The sequence below is a fragment of the Engraulis encrasicolus genome, chromosome 22 (genome assembly GCF_034702125.1).
Source record: "Engraulis encrasicolus isolate BLACKSEA-1 chromosome 22, IST_EnEncr_1.0, whole genome shotgun sequence".
Lineage (NCBI taxonomy): Eukaryota > Metazoa > Chordata > Actinopteri > Clupeiformes > Engraulidae > Engraulis > Engraulis encrasicolus.
In genome coordinates, this window is record NC_085878.1 from 12,177,879 (window position 1) to 12,198,784 (window position 20,906).

General features: G+C 41.1%; 2 protein-coding genes across 5 annotated transcripts; one reads left to right on the forward strand and one right to left on the reverse strand.

The window, feature by feature from the left end:
* The first annotated feature begins 699 nt into the window (after window positions 1–699).
* arhgap1 (Rho GTPase activating protein 1) lies at window positions 700–15,488 on the forward strand. 4 transcript variants are annotated; one of them, XM_063187920.1, is made up of 13 exons: window positions 700–782; window positions 2,574–2,780; window positions 4,784–4,876; window positions 6,219–6,306; window positions 7,183–7,314; window positions 7,971–8,057; window positions 8,299–8,397; window positions 8,997–9,104; window positions 9,939–10,015; window positions 10,844–10,921; window positions 11,310–11,438; window positions 11,757–11,860; window positions 12,450–15,488. In XM_063187920.1, the coding sequence occupies exons 2-13, from the start codon at window positions 2,633–2,635 to the stop codon at window positions 12,618–12,620; spliced, it is 1,314 nt and encodes a 437-aa protein (XP_063043990.1). In that variant the 5' UTR covers window positions 700–782; window positions 2,574–2,632; the 3' UTR covers window positions 12,621–15,488. The 4 variants fall into 4 exon arrangements, with proteins under 4 accessions (XP_063043990.1, XP_063043991.1, XP_063043989.1 ...); XM_063187921.1 differs by having other exon boundaries at window positions 712–782; window positions 2,577–2,780; XM_063187918.1 differs by having other exon boundaries at window positions 759–777.
* A 134-nt stretch (window positions 15,489–15,622) lies between these two features.
* On the reverse strand, window positions 15,623–20,892 carry si:dkey-23n7.10 (SPRY domain-containing SOCS box protein 3). The gene is made up of 4 exons (XM_063187923.1): window positions 20,136–20,892; window positions 18,405–18,536; window positions 17,561–17,751; window positions 15,623–16,802 (listed from the first exon to the last, which is right to left on the reverse strand). Exons 1-4 carry the CDS (start codon window positions 20,296–20,298, stop codon window positions 16,608–16,610), a joined length of 681 nt encoding a protein of 226 aa, XP_063043993.1. The 5' UTR covers window positions 20,299–20,892; the 3' UTR covers window positions 15,623–16,607.
* Between the last annotated feature and the right edge of the window lie 14 nt (window positions 20,893–20,906).

Sequence of the window (20,906 nt, forward strand, 5' to 3'; positions counted from 1 at the left end):
TGTATTGAGGGGGGTCTTTGCAGGTTATTTTGTTCCAGGCTGTCAGCTGGCAGTTGCCCTGTTTGATAATCATTTCTGTACCTCAACTGAGTCCCTTTTTGATCCCATGCCCCTGTTTCTGTCTGACAAGTTATCATAGCCCCATAATGCACGCCGTTCCACCAGTGAAACGCTTACGCTGCAATAGTTACTGACTAATTGAAAAGTGAACTACCATAGTACTACACTAATATGACAAAACACAGGGCCTTCAGTAATACACTATGACTTGGTCATTGCCACTCTGGTAATAGCACATGTATAATGCCGTGCCAACGGGTTAATCTTCATATTGTTAAAACACTGGCTTACAATAGGCTCATGAATAGACCTAGTCCAAATGAATATAGATGAGTCTGTGTTATTCCATAAGTTTCTTTTTGAGAACTTTTTGGGAGGGTTATTTTGCATTGTGTCATGTAATTGAGTGGCCTATGCAGGCCTACATAGACTTACACAAGATTAGCCTAAATTAAGTCCTTTCTGTTGTTAAGGAAAAATAAAATAACATTGTATAGTATGTATTTATTATTATTATTATACATTTTCACATATTTTATGTGAACGTATGCCATTGGCTAGTCTTGACGTGATTGAACACAACTAGCGAGCCTGATTGGTTGAGTGAGAAGTAAGACCGCCTACTGCCGGATGTTTGTGTCAAACTGTGGACTTTCCTGTGGATGTCAAAAAAGAAAGGAAAGAGGGAAGTCATCAGAGTGAACGATACCACCGGAAGTAAGGTAAACGAGTTGTACACACACCAAAATCATTGTCATTGTTTCCATCAAATGGCAGACAAATGTCTTATCCATACAAATGGGCTGCGATAGTTATGTATGTACGTAATTTGTCTAAAGTCTCCAAACAGCTGAAAAAGGCACGGCCAACAGCTTGAAGCTAGCTGCGAAGCTAATCAACGTAACGTGTCTTTTTTACATATCATACTTCGTTGCTGATAATTAAGTTGCTCTAATGATTTTGTGCCCATTGCTTCTCATAAATAATTATACTATTTGTGTACCGGTTTGCGTCTCGTTGTGAATAGCGTTTACATCAGTAGGGCATACAGTTGACGTTCCATATTGTTAGCTGATGGACATCACAGCAGAGCCAAGTGGGGTTAGAACTAGTTCTATGGCTTGGTTTACTGGCTTAATTGGCCTTCTGGGAGAAATTGCATTACACGACTACTTCGACAACTGGCTATTGGTAGATTGAAAGATTCTTTCACAAGTAATATCGGCGTTACATTACCCCGCTGTTGGACACGGTGCACTGATCTCGTGAGTGCAAATGTCAAACTTCTCAGATGCGCTCAAAGGAGATACATGCGATATGCGTGCGCTCGCTCAGCAACGTGCGCCGAATGTGATGATGGTATTTTATCTCAGTTAATGTTCATGTTTTTCAAGACGATATAATTGCGCCAGGGGGCATACAATTGATCGCTTTTTACCTGTGCATGTTTAGCCTACACTTCAAAATATACATCTGAGGCGTAAGGATGCCGAAACGATTATGTTTGACATTTTAGGGGTAAAAAGAGGAGCCATTGCCCAAGTCCACTCTGGCGTGTGTCTTCAACATAGAGGAGAATGAATGAAATGGTCGTGTATGTTGACGCTGCTACTAACTAACTCAGATTGGCTGCCACGATTGGTAGAAAATGTCGCATGTGAAATTGTGAATGGCCGCCGCATTGCGTTAATTTTGTGTTAAAACCCAGAATGTATCGTTCAAAACGGTATATCGCCCTTCATAAACATATTTGTCAGCTGCCCAATGATCCCTGTTGAAATACATCCGCGTCTGTATCCGCCTTTAACACAAACAAGCTGGCGTGGACACTGGATAGTGACTTCTTCAGCGTATGATGACAGACTAGAGCAGCGGAGCGCAGTAGAAACGGAGAGAGCGACAGCCTATGTTCTGCAGCAGCATGCATTTACTGTAGATGAAGAGAGGAGGGGGGATTAAAATGTTCTGCAGCGTGACAGAAAGGCTGCCCCGACGACGCAACGAGATGTGTGTCGAGAAAAAGAGAATTATGGACCAAATTATTGATTCCAAGACATTAGCTTTCCATCAATGCCAGTGGTTTAGTGCATGGGTTCCATCATCTTACTGCATTACTGACTATGTGCTGCAGTCCAACCTGGTGTATGAATAGGCTATACACCACTGGGGAGGTGGGCATAAGGGCACATCATGGATACTTGTATCTCTGTAGCACATCCCTTATTGCTGTTCAGTATGTTTTTCTTTCCTGTGATTCTTGTTAGTCTGGTTGTCTGCTTGCCTTTTAAATGACCTTGAGCAGGAGGAATGCTGTATATAAATAGCCATTACATTGTTGTCTTAATTACACTGTAGTCATTTTGAAGGGCAGAGCCCAAAATGAGACACAGTGAGATGACAAAAGTCGGTGTGTGTGTGTGTGTGTGTGTGTGTGTGTGTGTGTGTGTGTGTGTGTGTGTGTGTGTGTGTGTGTGTGTGTGTGTGTGTGTGTGTGTGTGTGTGTGTGTTTGAAGCAGGGACTGAAAGACGGAATCGTTTCCAGCCGCTGCACAGTCACAGCCAGGGGACCAGCATGTCCTCTGCCTCAGAGATCCTGGTGGATTTCCAGGATGACCTTGTGGCGGACGATGCCCCCAGCAATGCCTTAGACCACCTCAAGCTCTCGCCAATGGAGGACCGACAGTGGCCTGCCGACAACCTGGCCAGCATTGGCAAATCCGGTAAGGTTACCAGTAGGGGTGTGTGAAAAAAATCGTCATGCCATTATTTTGTGTCGGGCCTCTTTATGATGCACATATTGTATTGTCAGCCCTGTATCGTGATGCATGTTTTGCATTGAGGTTGTTGCAGTTAGACAGATTACAGGGGAAGGTCTTTGACCGAAAGCTTGACAAGTAAAAGAACAAAAAGGGATTTAAGTATGCATTTTTCAGTATTCGTTTTCTTTCAGACATGAGGTTGTTGTGAATTCCTAGCCTAACCAGTGAAGCCTAAAAGAATGGAGGTTACATTCATATTGCTGCGATAGCGTTGGGGATTTTTTATGCCTTTTATTTGTTAGTGACAGTGAAGAGATGACAAGAAGAAATGGTTTGGAGAGAGAGATGGGGGAGGATCGGGAAATGACCACAGGCCGGAATCAAATCCGGGTCCTAGAGTAACAGTGTGGTTCCTTAGCCATATCAGCCACTCTGATTCCAACACAACACACCCATAATGTGATGTATACGAAATTGTCGTCATGACCTATTTTTAGGTTATTCGCCGTAAAATGATAAAGATTAGCATTTCAATGAAGGCTCAAGAACTCTGCATAGCTGATGTAGAGTCCCGACCACTTACACTATGGTTGCCAAGGTGCGCTGGGACAATGTTTACTGAATGGCCGAGTTAAACCTTTGTTTTCACAGATGTGAAGCACACTGGCCCTACCGTGTCATTTGCCATCATTTGCCAACCCTCTCCCATCTCTTTCTCCCAACCCGTTTCCTGTCTCTCTCCTGCTGCGCTGTCATAAATTAAGTCAAGCAGTCAAAAATATCTTTAAAAAAGATGTGAAACACACTGAGTGATGTGCGGTGTTTGCTGGAAGGACGGAAGTTATGGTTATATCTCCTATAGTAAATTACCGGCATTAACTCTTTTGTATTACGTTGACGTGAGTGTGTTACACTGAAAGTGGAAGCGGTAAATTAGTGGTATATACAGTCTTACATGAATCAGCTGTTTAGTTTTCATAGAATGGCAACGGCTTCCATGACGGGAAATGCATGTTTCATCATGGATTGTACCGTCCAAGCATCTAGCTCTGCGTTTTCTGCCTTACTTAAAGGCCACAGAGCATGGAAACAACAGTGCGTGTAAATCTCAAGCGCGGGGCGGTGGATGATTAGTCCCAGCGACTGTGCGCAACTGTAGCAAAAAGCCCCGAGGGCTCTCCATGTCACATCAGTGGCTAATCTAGACGGGAGGGAGATGTCTTGGATTTGCTCAGTCCAGCGCTTCCCCCCTCATGGCTTTGGAGCGCTTCGTTATGAGGCTGTCACAAGTGCTCTCGGCCGTGGGGCTGTGATGAGGAGGAGGAGGAGGAGGAGGAGGAGGAGGAGGAGGAGGAGGAGGAGGAGGAGGAGGAGGGTTTTTTTTAGATGGAGCTCGGGGTTGCATCACTATGTCTGCCTGCAGTTTTTCTCCCGTTTTCTACACTGAATGAAATGTAAAGGAAACCGTGAGAGCATTTTCACCTTGAGTGTCATGAAAAACACTAATTTTAAATGTTTTTATTATTATTATTAGTAATAAGACCTAGTAGTAGTAGTAGTAGTAGTAGTAGTAGCGGCAGTATTATGCCATGACACATTACATTACATTTGGCAGACGCTTTTTCAAAAGCGACTCACTACAGTTTGACATAATTGTAGCATACAACACTTGCAGATACAAAGTGCACAGGAAATAAGTTCAGATGCCAAGTAGGATTAGTATGTTTTTTTTAAGTACGTCAGCCCATGTTTAGTAGAGTACACACACCCACACAACATGCTTTAGAGTCTTCCCCGAGTCTGGGCCAGCTCTGGCATTAGTGCAGTAGTGACTAAAGAGAAGATTCTTTACATGCCTCTTGAAGGTTGAGAGAGATGATTGCAGTCTTGCATTTCAAATGACACATGTATTTTGGTTTGGATCGCTGTTGAAATCAAATGTTTTGTCTCTTTCATTTTCTCAGAGACGGATATCAAACAGCTTGGCCAGGGCTCTCACCTGGCCTGGGACGACCCTTATTATGACATCGCTCGGCACCAAATCGTAGAGGTGGCTGGTGAGTGCTTTACTGAAAAAAGTCATATAAAAGTTATTGCTTAAAATAATGTCTTTATTGCACCTTGTATACATCAGTAGTTGCTAGACTCCACTATCTCGAGGGTTAATTAAAGTTAGTGGATCATGTGCGCTGTGCGGTCTAATGTTTTGAACTTTCTGAATGTTTTGAAAAAGCGCATGTTTACAAAATACGTACATAGTGAATTTGCTCAAAGTGTAAAAAAAAAATGCTCATGTGGACTGGACTTTGACCTGAAATGACACCACTCAAAAATGAACAGGAAAATAAAGGAAGCAGACAGGCAAAATTCACACACTTTATTAAGCCAACATGAACAGATCATATGATTATATCCAGGGCCGCCGACAGCTTTAGTCGGGCCCGGCACATAGACATCCGAAAGGCCTCTCCACTCAATCATACAATGTAATGGGGTTGAAATTCTGAGCGACCTCTCTTCCTTGGCCTGGGACAACAAACGCCTTTGCCCCCCTCCCTGTCAGCTTCCCTGCTTATATCAAATATTGTGCAAGTACATTTTATCACCCATGAACAATGGGCAATGAACTATCTACTGTTGCTACAGTAGAACCACTTTGTCCATAAAGTAGCAAGGCAAGAAGCGGTGTCATTAATCATGAGGCATGACAGCCAACACGATTCGGATTCTGACAGGCCAACTGTAAAGAGGCTTTGTTCATTTCATTGCCTGTTGCCTTGCTATCTCAGGTTATTTGGCTGCTGTAGCATGTTGACAGACTACATTAAAATGACACGCATCCATGATTGCCTGTCGTCTTGGAAACACCCTGCGCACCATAGGTTTAGACAGTTGTGTGTTTGTATTGTGAGACATTTCCGTCCACGCTATTTAAAATTACATAGTGGAAGTGGCAAATATGGTCACAATGACATGACATGCCAGTTTTTTTAGTATACAGGCTATTCAGATGCCTGTCTTTGTAGCTGTCAGTGTAGTGTCAGTGACACTCTGCAAATAGCTTAAAATCCTATTGTGTTTTAGGCTATACATTCTTTAAATTCATTTTTAAAGAATACAGCATTTCTGTAAAACACCTCTGTAGGTGTGGACTTTGTGCTGTGTATGAAGTATGTGTAAGGCAAATGCATAGATTCTGTATTTGTGTATTCACATAATGTAATATGGCAAATCAAATGTGTTGTAACATGTGGAGTTATAATAGTTTTTATACTGTATATATCGGCAGTTAAATAAAGCACATTGTGGGGTAAACAAACAGAATTTGCTGATCAGTTGCAAAGGATTGGATAAGAGGAAACCTGAGAGCTTTCCCTTGTTTCCTGTATGTGTGTGCAGGCGATGACAACTTTGGCAGGAAGGTGATCGTCTTCAACGCCTGCAGGATGCCACCACACCATCAGCTGGACCACCAGAAACTGCTGATGTGAGTCACCACCGCTTTCTTTCTTTCTTTCTTTCTTTCTTTCTTTCTTTCTTTCTTTCTTTCTTTCTTTCTTTCTTTCTTTCTTTCTTTCACTTGCTCTTTCTCTCTCACTCTCTCACTTGCTCTTCCTCTCTCACGCTCTCTCCCTCTCTCTCTCTCTCTCTCTCTCTCTCTCTCTGTCTTCATCATTTGCTGTCTCCCACTTCCTTATTTCTGTCATGGTCTGCAGTTTTGAAGTCTGACTTTAGTGACCACATCCTCCCTCATAATATAAGTGGAACAGTACAGTAGCAGAAATTTAATTATGTTGCGGTTCACTGGACAGTTTTTCAGTGCCTATTTAATCTGAGATGGAAAGACTGAGTGATGCAATCTCAGTGATGTGATGTAGTCTCAGATACAGTATGATGGAGAGAGTGTTGCTCAGTGTGGATAGCCTCTATTACCATCTCCTGAAATGCATATTGAACCCATGAAAAATCTGCATAGTGATGAGGAAAATGTTAATCGCATGTTTTGTAACTCTGGTTCTCAGAAGAGTGAGGTGGCTCAATGAGCTAAGACGCCATACCAAAGCTTTTCTTAGTTCCCAATATACCGTCTCTCTGGCCATACCATTACGGCGACGACCCAGGTTCGATTCCGGCCCCAGGTCCTTTGCCGATCCTTCCCCTCCTCTCTCTCCCACTCATATCCTGTCACGCACTCTTACTGCCCTGTCCTTTTTTGAAATGCCTCTCTGCTTGCTACTGGACGACGCTTTACCCCATCACACCAGAGACATTTGATATGCTAGATAGGTTTTATGCCGATTGTGAGCCTCGTATAGACAGATCATATGATTTGTGTGTTGTTCTTTGTGGCTGCTGCATGCAGGTACCTGAAGCACACCCTGGACCAGTATGTGGAGAGCGACTACACACTGATCTACTTCCACCACGGCCTGACGGGGGAGAACAAGCCCTCCCTCAGCTGGCTCAGGGACGCCTACCGGGAGTTCGACAGGAAGTAGGTCTCAATACACCTCTAACGCCTTTGTCCCAAATGCAGAGAGGAACTGGAGCAGCACATCGCAGCTTAGGTCTAGCCATTCGCTAGGTGCAAACACCCGACCAACGCAGAGTCTGAGAAGAAGATATTGTCAACATTGAAACGCTTGTCGGGTGTTTGCACCTAATTAGAACTCAAAGCTGCTCCAGTTTCTCTCTCAATTGATGTTTGTCCCATTGTGATGCATCTGCAAGCCCAGGGATGATGCGTACAATCCCAATTCAACTTTGACGCCTCTCTCCAAAATTTTTGCAACTTTCATATACTACAGTGCTTTATTTAGGGTATGAGTTACATTTTATGTTCCCTACTGTACAGTACACAGTGTATGTGTATGAATTAACCTTTCATATTTGGTTAGCATCTCAAAAGAACTATTAATGACGGTCATTGACTTTAATATTGACTTTTGGGTAGGCTCCTGTACATACTGTACATTTTATTTCTGTAACACCCACTGAGTTTCGATGATTTGTGCCCTACATGCTGTACTATGTAGTGCTAGAACAAGATGACATCTCTGATTTGGGTAACATCTTTCATGAACCACAGTGTATATAAGCTGTGAACTTTATGTGTTTGCCATCACAAATTATGTTTTTTTCCCCTTCAAGGTACAAGAAGAACATCAAAGCTCTGGTCATAGTGCACCCCACCATGTTCATCAGAACTCTCCTCATCTTATTTAAGCCCTTAATTAGGTGAGTACATCCATATACATATAGTATGGTTTCCTTCTCTAGATACCATCTAATCTGTTAGTCATGTTTTTGAAGTTTTGTGAATGTTGCCGGTTCCGTGTGATGCATGGTGATGTGTATTATGAACTGCCTGCCTTCTTCAGCCCTTAAATTACAGTGTATATGTTTTTTCAAAATTGCTATTGCTTTTTTAATGTGTTTTATATGTTGATATCTATCTCTGCTGCTTTTAACTGGACAGCTTCAAGTTTGGCCGCAAAATAAGTTACATCAACTACCTGAGCGAGTTGGATGAGCTTGTGAAGTGTGAACAGCTTGTCATACCATCCCGAGTGAGAGAGTAAGAAACTAACATATTGAATATAATACACAGTAATGATGTATCATAACGTCTACTATCCCTTGATAATATCCCTTGGTAACTGCATGTCTGTTTTTTCCACCCCAAAGGAGGCCTATGTTGTTTTTGAACTACTGTGTACTCAATACAATACAATACAATACAATACAATACAATAGAACAGAATAGAAGACATGGCAGGTTTAGATGGTTAACATCTTGCCACACATACAGTATTAGTTTGTGTCAGTGAATAGCCAAGGTCTCCTCTCCGTCAACAAGGCAGCAGGAAGTAGTCAGCTGATCAAACAGATAGTTTGGTCAGCTGATGCAGTCAGCTGGCCTAAAGCTGACTGCTTAGGTTTTACTCTGTGGCCTGCCAGAATTAACACTATGACATGCATGCTTGATTTGGATGTGGCAGGGTTTATAATTTACTGATTCAGGTTTTTATGCCTACAAGGTATAATATTATTTGCAATGACATCAAAGATGTTTGCTGTACAGACCATTATTTGATTGCACATTTTAGATTAATTAGTTTTTTTCCCCCACAGCTATTAGTATGATGTCTAATCTATTTGTTGTGTGGTTTGCAGATATGATGACAAGATCCGCCAGAATCTGAAGCCCTCCGCACAGGTTCTCAAATCCCCACCACGCAGCCCCCCTACGCCCTACCAGCAGTTCGGAGTGGCCCTCTCAGTGTACGTGCTCTCTGCTCCCTCTTTTGGCTATTTTTGTAATATCAGTTGGTTGTTTAGGCATTAAGGATGGATAATTTATGGGTTATCAAAGACCGATCTTCATATATGAGCCAAGATGGATGATTTTTTTTTATGATTTGGTGCTTCACCTGCAGGTATAGTGAGGAGAAATCAGAGATTCTGCTCTCTGCTACATTGGTGTTTTATGTTTCCACATAAAATGAGCAGTGCACATGCTCAAAGGTTGCAGCACCGCTGAGGTCTAAAAGCCTAAATTGGTCCTCTTGTGAAGCAGAGCACCAGCCTCAGACCTCCTGCTATGTTTGGAATGTCCAACACTGACGCTATTCAGTGCATCTGCATACCATGTGCACCTTGTGACTGGCTTCGCTCACGTATCAAAATGGCAACACTTCATATTGAAAATGTTTCAGGCAGCACAACTGTATAGTACCTAACCAATGAGAATGTGATCTTGAAATGAGGCCCACTTGTGTATTCAGTACACGTCGCCTGGCTCATTGGAGAATATTTGTGACTTGTGTTTTGGCTGGTGAACTTGCTGTTTTCTTACCTAGCCTGGAGTAAACAGATCTTGCACACTGGCACTGGTTTTGAATGCGGAACTCGACTATACTTATTTGGAAAAATATATTTTGCATGGTTACATAGCAAACATTCTCTGAATGCTTTTTAATTGGAACTTGTACATGTACCTCAGTCTTAATCACTTACTGAACATGGTTCACCACTTGCATATCATATATGTGTATTCATCTTGCATACTGTATATGTATACTTAAACTCAAAAGAATATTTTGTATTCGTCCAAAGGCTCAAACTGAGGTCAGCAGACCCTGAGGGCATTCCTGTGGTGATGCGAGATACCATTGAATTCCTAAGGACACAAGGTAGGATTCATTCTCTTTCTTTGGAAGAAGAAGAAAGAAAGAAAGAAAGAAAGAAAGAAAGAAAGAAAGGCCTCAATTGGCCTCATTTTGCACTGCAACAATTGCATGTCAGTGCTTGTCTTTGAAATTGCTTTGGGGACAGGCAGAAGTTCTACTGCCATGTCATGTGATGACCTGTCGAGATAAGCAAGCAGAGAATCGATTACCCCTAACTCGTCTCATGTTTATTTCAACAGTTTGAAGATTTTCAAAAGACCTTTAAAGATGTGCTTTTGTAGTCTGTACATGGTTTAATTTAATGTCTGCATTTTATTTCTGTGGAGCAGATTATCGATTTCAGATCATGAGATCTTAGTAGTTCTTCGACTGTACAATGACATCATTAATCATAAACGACAGTATTGAAGATGACACAAAAACAGTATAATCTGATACTGCCAAGTCTTCATGAGACAGACAGGTCGCGTTCCAACACAATGATCACTGAAGGGGATGTTACATGGGACAAGCTGTTGGGCAATGTTGCTGGCAATAGTTCACACTTGACTTTCGTCTTTGATCAACTAGCAACTTTTGAAATAACGGAAAGCTATTGTGGCACTATTGGCATCAACATTGCTCAAAAAGTTACTTAGTGTATCATGAACTTAATTGGTTTATGCTGGTGACAACACTCCCGATGTTAACAAATGCAAGCTTCATACAATGTCCGGGAAAAATTCGGACATGACTGTTTTTGCACAAGTGCTGTAGAATAGTGCAGACAAAGTATTGTCAAAGTAAGTAGGAAATTAATCTCAATTTTATCTCTGACATTTGCATTACCAGGTCTTGAAATGGAGGGAATTTTCCGGAGGTCTGCCAACGTTACCTTGGTCAAGACTGTTCAAGAGAAGTACAACTCTGGTAAGAATGATTTGAAGTAGTTCAGTAAGACTCTGCATTGTCATAATAGAGTAACTTTATTGATCCTCGAAGGGAAATTAAGGTCTCAAGTACACAAATACTCATAATGCCCACATGGACATTTGGAGACACAAATATAGACAATAAGAATTAACACAGGTCAAAGTCAAGGGGGAAAAAAAGTAATCGTGAAATCATATCCTTAGAGTTGAGGAATACAAAGGAGTGAGGAAGATTTTTCTACGTCACACTGGTCTTTCTTCAGATGCTGAGTGGAGGGGACATTCTAACGGATCAATGAACTTCTCTTCTCCTCTCTTGATTGATCTTCTCTTCTGTGTGTATAATGTTGGTAACTGTTGCTGCTGGTTTGTTGTGATAATTTCAGGGGAGGAGGTAAACTTTGGTGAGATGGAGGATGTGCACTTGGCTGCGGTCATCCTGAAGACATTCCTGAGGGAGCTTCCGGAACCTCTCCTCACGTACCAGCTGTACAATGACATCATCAACTTCCAAAGCAAGTTATTTCCTGTTCCTTAACTGGTTTTGCTGTAGTACTTTGCTGTTGCAATCAGACACGGTCCAGGCGGTAATGGCAAATGCTTTGTGTCAACACAGTAATTGCGTTTAGAATGTCATGTGTGGATATTTATTTAGCCCGATTCACATCTGATAAATATTACCTATGGACCACTGGTAATTCGCCTTTTACCCCGCACCTCTGTGCGGTAATATTTATCCTGTGCGAATCAGGGTTTTGTTCCTATAAGGAAATGGAAAAAAGACAAAAAGGCAACCTTCCCATCTCATTATGATGTATTGTCTGATCTTTCAGATGTTGACAAAGATGCTCAAGTGGTGACCATCCAGAATTTGTTGGCAATGCTCCCACAAGAGAACTACGCCTCCTTGAAATACCTCATCCTCTTCCTGGCTGAAGTGAGTTCATATCTCAATAAAACACAAGTTCTGTTGACTTTGACCTCATTTCAAATTAGAATGCGTCACAATATGCATCATAGTGCACTTAAATTGCACCATAGGGTTTGAGTTGGGTATAGTACATACATACTTGTATGATAATGTATTTTAATTATGTTTATTAATATATTAATTTTATACATATATATATATTTTTTTGGTAGCTCTTTCAGTGCCATGGACTTGAAAACGAGTCTTTTCAGAATGTATGGCACAGTGCCAAAGACTCGGTATCAAGTCAATTGCGGTTTTTATGGGGGGTGGGGCCTAGCACGTTGATCTGGTATGTTTGTTGTTCACATAGACAAAGAATTCAAATTTTCATGGCTCTTGAAAAAACACTCAAATGTTGAAAAAAGCCTGGCAACCCCCCGGTTTGAATTTGAAAATGGCTGGCACTCAATGAGTTAATCACTTTTTATTTCTTTCTCAAACAACTCAACATTATTATTATTATCATTATTATTAGTACATGTACTATAAGTGGGTAATATTACATGTTGCATGTACTATGTGCACTCAATCCATATGCTTGTCGGGTGTCCAGGTGTCAGCCCAAAGCGAGATCAACAAGATGAACAATTCTAACCTGGCCGTGGTGTTTGGGCCCAACCTGCTGTGGGGCCAAGATGCTGCCATGACCCTCAGTGCCATCGGGCCCATCAACAACTTCACACGGAGCCTGCTGGACAACCAACAAGAGGTCTTCTCTGCTTAGAACTTAGAAAAAACCCTCCCTGTTTCCCTCCCTCCCTTCCTCCCCACCCCTCCACAACCCTCTCCTCGTCTTCTCGCCCTGTCTACCCATTGATATGCTCTTCCTCTAGTTAGATCCATCTTGGTGTAGCTTTGGTGTGACCTGTTCCCCACTCCCGTCCCCCAGCCCTCATACTCAGTGTTGCCAAAAGTGTGAGTGTTGCGAGAGGCAAGGAGGACACACAGAATATGAAAAAAGCGATGAGGTGGGGTTCTCTTGTCTTACCAGAGGAGAAGATGCAGGGAATTGACAACCTTGATCTGGACCAACTTGGCAAAAAAAAAAATGTTTTTTTTTTGTACAAAATATGAAAGGTCAATTTTTGGTACTGTAAAAGAAACAAATCACATGTTGGACAATCAGTCTTTCTCCTTTCCCACTGATCTCTGATCTGCCTCAGCATGTCCAGTACTGGCGTGATAAGACCGTATCATTCTGAAGGTACAGAGCATTAAGAGTAGCATGGTGGAGTGGAATATTTTGGGATGTGAAATTCAGCATATTGTTTCATGTTGGGATGACTTTCATAGGGCTTTTTCCTTCCATTCAGGTATGAAACCACAGTTATGGATCTTCTGAAGAGACTGAAGTGTTAGTCAGGGATGTCTTTTTTTTCTCTATCTTTCTCGTCCTATTTTTTAAAAAAAAGACAGGTGGTTGTTTCACGTAGTTAAGGCGTTTGCATACACTTATGCAAACATGGAAGCACTAAAATGTAAAAGCTTGAATGGTTTTAAACTTGTGAGTATATTTTATAATACTGGTGTATACAATGTGTATTTGCTTTGATACTTTTTTCCTTTTTATTGGCTGTGCACCATACAGAATCACTGGGGGTTTACAGATGTTGTAAGGGCATGTTATTAGAACAACACCTGATCACCCTCCTAATGCATTTTCTTTGTCGTTTTTTTTTAAACTAATCATTCTCCAACAAATCCATTTAATGACTGCTATTTTACGCTTCTACTGTGTTATTTAACCATATTTAACATAATTGCTTTTGACGTACCATCTGTTCTGTAATCACAGGGGACCATTTTATATGTTTATGAGTTGACATTGATCAGGAAAGCATATGCTGATGTAAGATGATCCGCAAGGAGCATCCACTAGTAGCATCATAGAGTGTTAGCGCTGACGAGGATATTTCAGCTAGCTGGTTTACTTAACTCACCCAACAACACTTAATAATAACTGTCAAAGCCTCCAAATCCAAGAGTCCTTATGGAGACTTCCAGCAGACCACAACAAGCTCAAATTAAACTCGCCTTTACTTTCATTTATTTATATTTCAGGTTGCTGCAATTAAAGCCATGCAAATTAGGATGATGCTGAAATTTCAAGAACACATAGCCCACATTCGGGTGGTGTTTGAATACAAAGTTAAACTTCTTACATCATTAATATTCCTACATTTCAATCCTATGTTTCTTGTAACAGTAAGAGTCATATCACTGCATTACTGAAATGCTACTGCCTCACTAAGGCGTTTGGACCAAAGGGGCTTTTGGCGGAATTGCAGCTATCTATACGTACACAAAATTATGAATGCAAAAGCATATCCGTTGGTTACTAAGCAATGGTATATACCCCCGGGGTGTCCCACAGACAGCCCTCTCATTTCACAGCAGATGAGACCCCACTGCTTTCCAATCTAGATTAGTAATCCATGCAAGAAGAGCAGGAATAGCTGGCAGAGTACAGCAAAAGATGTGGTCTGGTGTATAAAATGCCGTGGGCATAATTCTCCTTGGTGTAATATAACTATGGCACCCTCCCAGATACATACCTCTGGTGTTCCCTTACTCGATGCAATAGAGAAACCCTTTGTGCAATCAGCATTCTTTGTCCAGTGTTTGAACTTGTGATTTGTTGTGTTGTGGTGTTATCCAAAGATGTTTATTCCTTCCTTAACCATAGAGCCACCAGTCTATAAAAAGAGTGGTTGGTCAACGTCTGAGACAAAAAAAGTTTTAGTTATTGAAGAAATCAAGAAGATGGCTTCTTTACTTAAACAGTGATGTGTGAAAAGTATTTGACCAGAACACTACAAGAGCACACACAAGATACTGTACATCCTTTATGGAAGAACAGGAAACTGTCTGTGCATCTATATTACCAGAGCTAAACATAAAAAAAAACATTCAAAAGATCCTGATTATACTTCAGTTTGTGGAGTCTGTGGAGTGAGTGTATACATTGCTAGTCAGGCAAAGACATTGAAGTGAATACTTTTCCTCCCTGTTGTATTTGGAGTTTCAACCAATGAGTTATCTTTGTCTTCAGTAAATCTTATACCGATTCAAACGGTAAGAAGTTTGGACTGTTGTGCATCTTGTGCGGTAGTAGATATCCAAGCAGGCCAGATGAAAGTGGTCTCTCTAAAATTGTTGTATGCCTTTTTTCTTCAAGTGAACGAATGGTTTGCTGTGTACAAAAAACTTCATGTCTGTACATCAGTGGCTTATATGTATGTTTGTTTGTTTTTTAGCTCTTCAACCTTTGTGTATGTGTGCCTTAAAAAAAGGTCAGGACATTCATCTAGCCATCAAAACAAACAAACAAACAAACAAACAAAACGAAAAAAACTGAACAGTCCCGTAAGAATTTGTGCCATTTGGTTTTTATGTGGTTCCAGCGCCAATTTATTTACCAGTGAGTGACGTGGACAGTTAAGTGTTTTGGGGGAAAAAGTGTTTCTTCCTCTTTTTGAAGATGTATGTTTCATCAGAGCTATTCAATTATGATATTTTGCTTTGGAAATCCTAGTTTTGTATATCATCTGTGGTGAATGAATTCAGTAATAAATAAACTATAAAAGGCGAACCTGCGCTTGTTTTTTTTCTTGTTCTTAGTAGGTAGACTCATTGGTTTGTTTGCTTTTGATTGATTTGCTCTATATGGCATGTCCACTTTGATTCCTCTTTACAGCTCATGACCATAGTGTATAATTAGCATTCAAAAACATGTGCATAACTGTGGGTTGTGGAATATGGATGGAGCACAAACATGTCATGTATTTGCTGCAAAAAATATTAATTTATTACATATTTACAACTGTTTAACAAGAGTATAACAATTTAATTTCAAACATTCAGCGTTAAAAAAATCGTATCCCCATACCTCCCACACAGATGTCATCTTTGGCATGAATATGATAATAATCATTGCTATTACTGTAATGGCTATTATCATTCACTCTTGTCACTTGGCCAAATAGCGTTTTAATGGGGTGTTGTGTTTCTGGTAATAATCAGGGCTGTAGTTCTTGTGATACATTGGCCGGCTCACGGGCCATATATTTTTATAGCCTGATTATCATCGACGTTCAAATCTCTTCGAGACTTGGTCTGATCAAGAGCATAACAATTAACATTTCCGAAACGGTATGGTTGACCCACCTCCCTTGGTTTGCTTATGGTTGTTTGCTTCCTGACAAAGTGAAAGGAGTTCCCGTATTTTCGGGAACTCAGAAAGTACTTGCATTGCTCTTGACCTGACTAGTTGCAACGCCGAAGGTGTTGCGCCACTAGGAGAGCGTGGCCTGGCTAATATTTTTATACAAAACTGTATGTCCATAAAAACTGCACAGATACATATCAGTAGGTGTGTATGAGTGCTCTGGTAATTGTGTGTAGGCAATCTGTCTAGGTGTAAGGAGTGAAGGGTGGAAATGGTAGATCTTGCTTGACTATAACGCTGACAACAACGATATACTGCTGATTTGGTGTTTTGTAGCTGCTCACATACTGTACTGTACAGTATATGTCTGGTTATGAGGTAGGGCTAGGATTGAGACAGGAAGTGAGAACTGTCTTAGGTGCTTGGTAGCTGCTCACCGATGACCCTGGGTAAGTATAGGGACTAGGGAGTGAGTACTGTGTTAAGTTCTTGATAGCTGGTCACAGATGACCCTAGGTAAGGGTAAGTACTATAAGGTCTGTGTTAAGCGCTCGATAGCTGCTCACAGATGACCCTGGGTAAGGGTAAGGAGTGGGGGCTGGCCTGAGAGCTGAGGCTTTGAGAGATGACATGGAGGCAGGAGTCCTGAAGAGACATCAGACGGCAGGTGCGTAGGCCCAGCAGAAGCTCTGTCTCTGGAGCCGAGGAGCTGACGAGAGGGTACAGAGGTCTGCTCACCTGGACAAAGGACAGGCCAGTGAGGTCATTAGTGAGGGACAAAGGAACTGTCATGACTGAGCAGTGTGAGAGGACGTCCCTTTGAGGACAACGAGACAGGGAGGCAATCTCAATATCATAATTGCACATGAGAGTAACTTCTGAGGTATGTTTTTTGAAAGATATTTAATAACTAGAAGCACTCAGAGAGCGCAGACGTCCTCCGCCAAGAAAGCTAGGGGCGTCTAGATTTATAGGCCAGCAATGGTGAAGAATCTTTTAAAAGGTCCTGGATCTGGGTCCTGATCCGTATCACCACCAGAATTGAATCGCTTGTTCCTTGGGTCATTACTAACAACTCCACAAAGTTTCGTCCAAATCCGTTGATTGGATTTTGAGTAATCCTGCTGATAGAATATTTTAAAAAGTCCTGGTTCCGAATAGTTTTTGAGTTATCCTGCTGATAGACAGACAAACAAAGCGACCGAAAACATTACCTCCTTGGCAGAGGTAATAACAAAAAAGGTTATCATATTGCGATATTGACACGTAACACACCCTTTTCTTCCTAAAAGTTCTGTAGACATACTAAGAGTTGACACTGAGATCCTGACTTCAGAGATTAAAAACCTTGCCATGCATGCCTTTCAGCTGCAGGTGTGAAGCAGGGAAACTTCATCAAGGATAGAAATTCTAAAAATTAAAAAAAAAAATGATGACCATGATCACTATTCTTAAAAAAAAAAAAGATATATACCCTATACTGTATATATTATTACCTTATGTAGACCAGAGAAGGCCAGGCCGAGGCTCACTCCATTGAGGTAGAAGCTGAGCGCTCCTGAGTTGAGGTCTAGCAGGACACCAATGACCGTGCTCTTATCGTAGAAGGCCTCCGTGTACTTCCTGCTTTGGCCGTTGTGCCACAGGGAGCCCTTGTAGGACAGACCCCAACTCTCCCCATCCATGCCTGGGTAGATAACACAGCATACTTTGAGTCAAGATTAAATATTTGCTTTTGCAGCAAAGAGATTGCTTTCTTATAACTATTTTTGTGGCTTTATTATTTGCTGGGATAACAGTATGGTGCCTTAGCCATTGCAGCCAAAGCCAAGGCCCAGCAGAGATTCTGTAATTATTATTAGTACTACTAACATTACATTACTCTTTGCTGATGTTTTATTCAAAACGACTTACAATCATTTACAGGGTATTGGTTACAATCCCTGGAGCAGTATAGGGTTAGGTCAGTGCCTTGCTCAAGGGCACCTAAGCCATGGAGTGTGCTAGGGAATGGAAGGGTGGGATTCGAACCCGCAACCCTCGGATCTAAAGCCTGTCTCCTTAACCACTAGGCGATGGCTGCCCTCTAACATTACCACTACTACTACTAATCAAGAAAATCATCAATAATCATCAATATTAGACTACCATACCATGTATCATCATTACCATCATTTTCATTTCATATACCATAGTTTGAATACACAACTAGGCCTACCTAAAATTGTGTTACTTTGAGTAACGCCCTATTGGGAAAATCATACCAAGAGCTTTTCAGTGATAAAGTAATAATAAACTGACTGATGAACAGTGTGCAGCTTCATGAAGAGCTGTACTCACCCAGAAGGTTGGTGGACTGTATTTGGTCAGAATGCAGTAGGGCCTCCTTTGTCCCCAAGCCCACCATTACAGAGCAGCCATACAGGGGTTCAGTGAACTCTACCTCCCAATAATGTTCTCCATACCAGAAACCTGACAAACATGATTAATCCAATTAACTAGGTATTTACATAATCTTAACTTCATTTCACTGGACAGCATGTCAATTTTTTACACCTTGCATAGACAACAAGCCGTAAGAGGGCATCACAGACACTGAAATGTTTTATTATTTGTATTTCATTTTATTTTGATGATATTAATTATATCCAATGGCGTTAAGGGGACCATAGAATGGGCACAGTCCTTTAGTAGGTGTACAGTATAATGCTGTTCTCCATTGACATCATAGGACTGATATCACTGGACTGGAGATTGAGTTTGTTTGCCACAGTTACAGTAACTTCTGCACAACTGTTTTGAAAAACAGGGAAGTTGACTGTGAGAGTGGAACTGGCATAGTATTTTTCTTCGGAAAAGTCACTCTGCCCAAGGGCCAATAGAATGGGTGACTGTCATGTGGTTCTTCCTGTTCATTCAAGCAGAAAATAAACGGTCTTAACTGATACGGAACTGAATAACCCAACAAAAAAAAACATTTTGTAGGCCTACAGCAGGACAGATTTGGCTGGCTTTAATAGTAGGAGCTGAGTTTTAAAATGTCTCAGCCAGTGATATTGTTATAATTATTGTTATTACTATTATTATTATATTATATTATATTGTTATTATCATTATTGTTCAATTTCATCTTATATGTTTTATATTGTGGAATTTATTCTAGAATTTGTGGTCCTACATTGGGAGGTAGGGAGGGACTGGGAGATTCTGTTTATTTGTTCTACCATGTTTGAATATGATTCAATGTGTATTATGTGACCTTTGTGTAATAATTTGGTAAAATCAATAAACACAATAAAAAATGTCTTAGTGATTCCTCCAAACCCATGTTCTTTTTGGAGGTCAATTAAGACCCAATGTTGTATATGTTGTTAGTAAAGGGCAGTGTTGGGATCATGGTGGGCTGTAAAACATCTGCCATATTTTGAGTGTCCTCAAGGAGTTGCTCCAACATTTTCCCAAAGATATAAACATTATGGCAATTGGTCATACACTCCATAGGCTATCCAATATCGAGATGACAGGTAGCACTGGCGTGATGTGGGGGACTTTAGGCCCATAACATTGACAATTCTTCATAACCACATCTACTGTATAATCTTCACTAGGTGGCAGTGCTGAGTACAATACGGCAAATGGATACTCATGGGCTGGGTTAGAAGCAAAAGACCATCAGTGATGGGTAGTTATGTGCAATTGAGTCATTTCACAGACCCCCCCCCCCCTTTTTTTTGGACAAGTTCCAGAGATTCCTATTGTGATTGTGTTTTGAGAATGGACCAAAATGATTAAATACCAGAATTCTAATAGGCATAGGTCTATTGGAAATGTAGCCTAATATTGTTTGTGATCTTGAACTCTTGATGAAAAGACATGCTGCTAGCTGATTTGATTTGGAGAACATCTATTTTGTAGCCAAAAGGGACTATTGAATTTTATTTTTACTAATATCCTACATTGTTATGCATAACAATGCATATCCAGTAGGTTATGCAAATGTGATAACAAATGTGAGAAATAATATTCAATGCAAGAGAAACGTCAACATTACACAGTTGATTGTGGTCTCACCCTTGGTGCCACGCACACCTGCGGATCCCTCACTCTCCAATAACGTGTTGGTATGAAAATAAACCGCTTGCTGGCATGATGACAGCTCCACGGCATTAGATTTGGCGGCGGCATCCCAGTTCCAAGCCTCCCAAGTATGACCCAAGAGTGATGGATATGCCATTGTTTTGTTTGGTGTTCTCCGGAATTCTCGCTCCCTCAACAGTGTTGGTTACTTTGTATCGACTGTCACATTCCACCCCACGCCTTCTACTTCCACCGAATGTTGACACAGTAGCGAATGAAACTTCTAGGCTACTCACTCACACTACTAGACTACTCACTCATACTTGAACTACAAGAAGCTTAGTAGCCTACTGTTAAAATGTTTCAAAGTTTTTCACTCACAGGCGGACCCTAAGCACAGCCTGTAACTGAACCTTAAGTTCGCTCTGTTGTTGTTACAGACTGTTCACGTGTGCTGCGCAGATTACGTAACTGTCAAACCAACTATATTTGGGTCTTCCAAGAATTGTTTGGGTCGGCAAAGCAGCAGCGAAAACGTTCTCCCTTTATTGGATTATGCTCTCAGCCCCCCCTACACTATAATTATGTATAAAAATGCAACTTTGCAACGTTTTAGTCGACATAGTCACAGGAATACATTATTTGAGGCTGCTGAAAAAAGTCGTTACATAAACTCCATGTGGCTACCACCACTCTATTGGTTCCTCCCTCACTTGAAATTGTATCTGTAACATAAGCACATTTCGCAACAAGGGCATGGTCTAT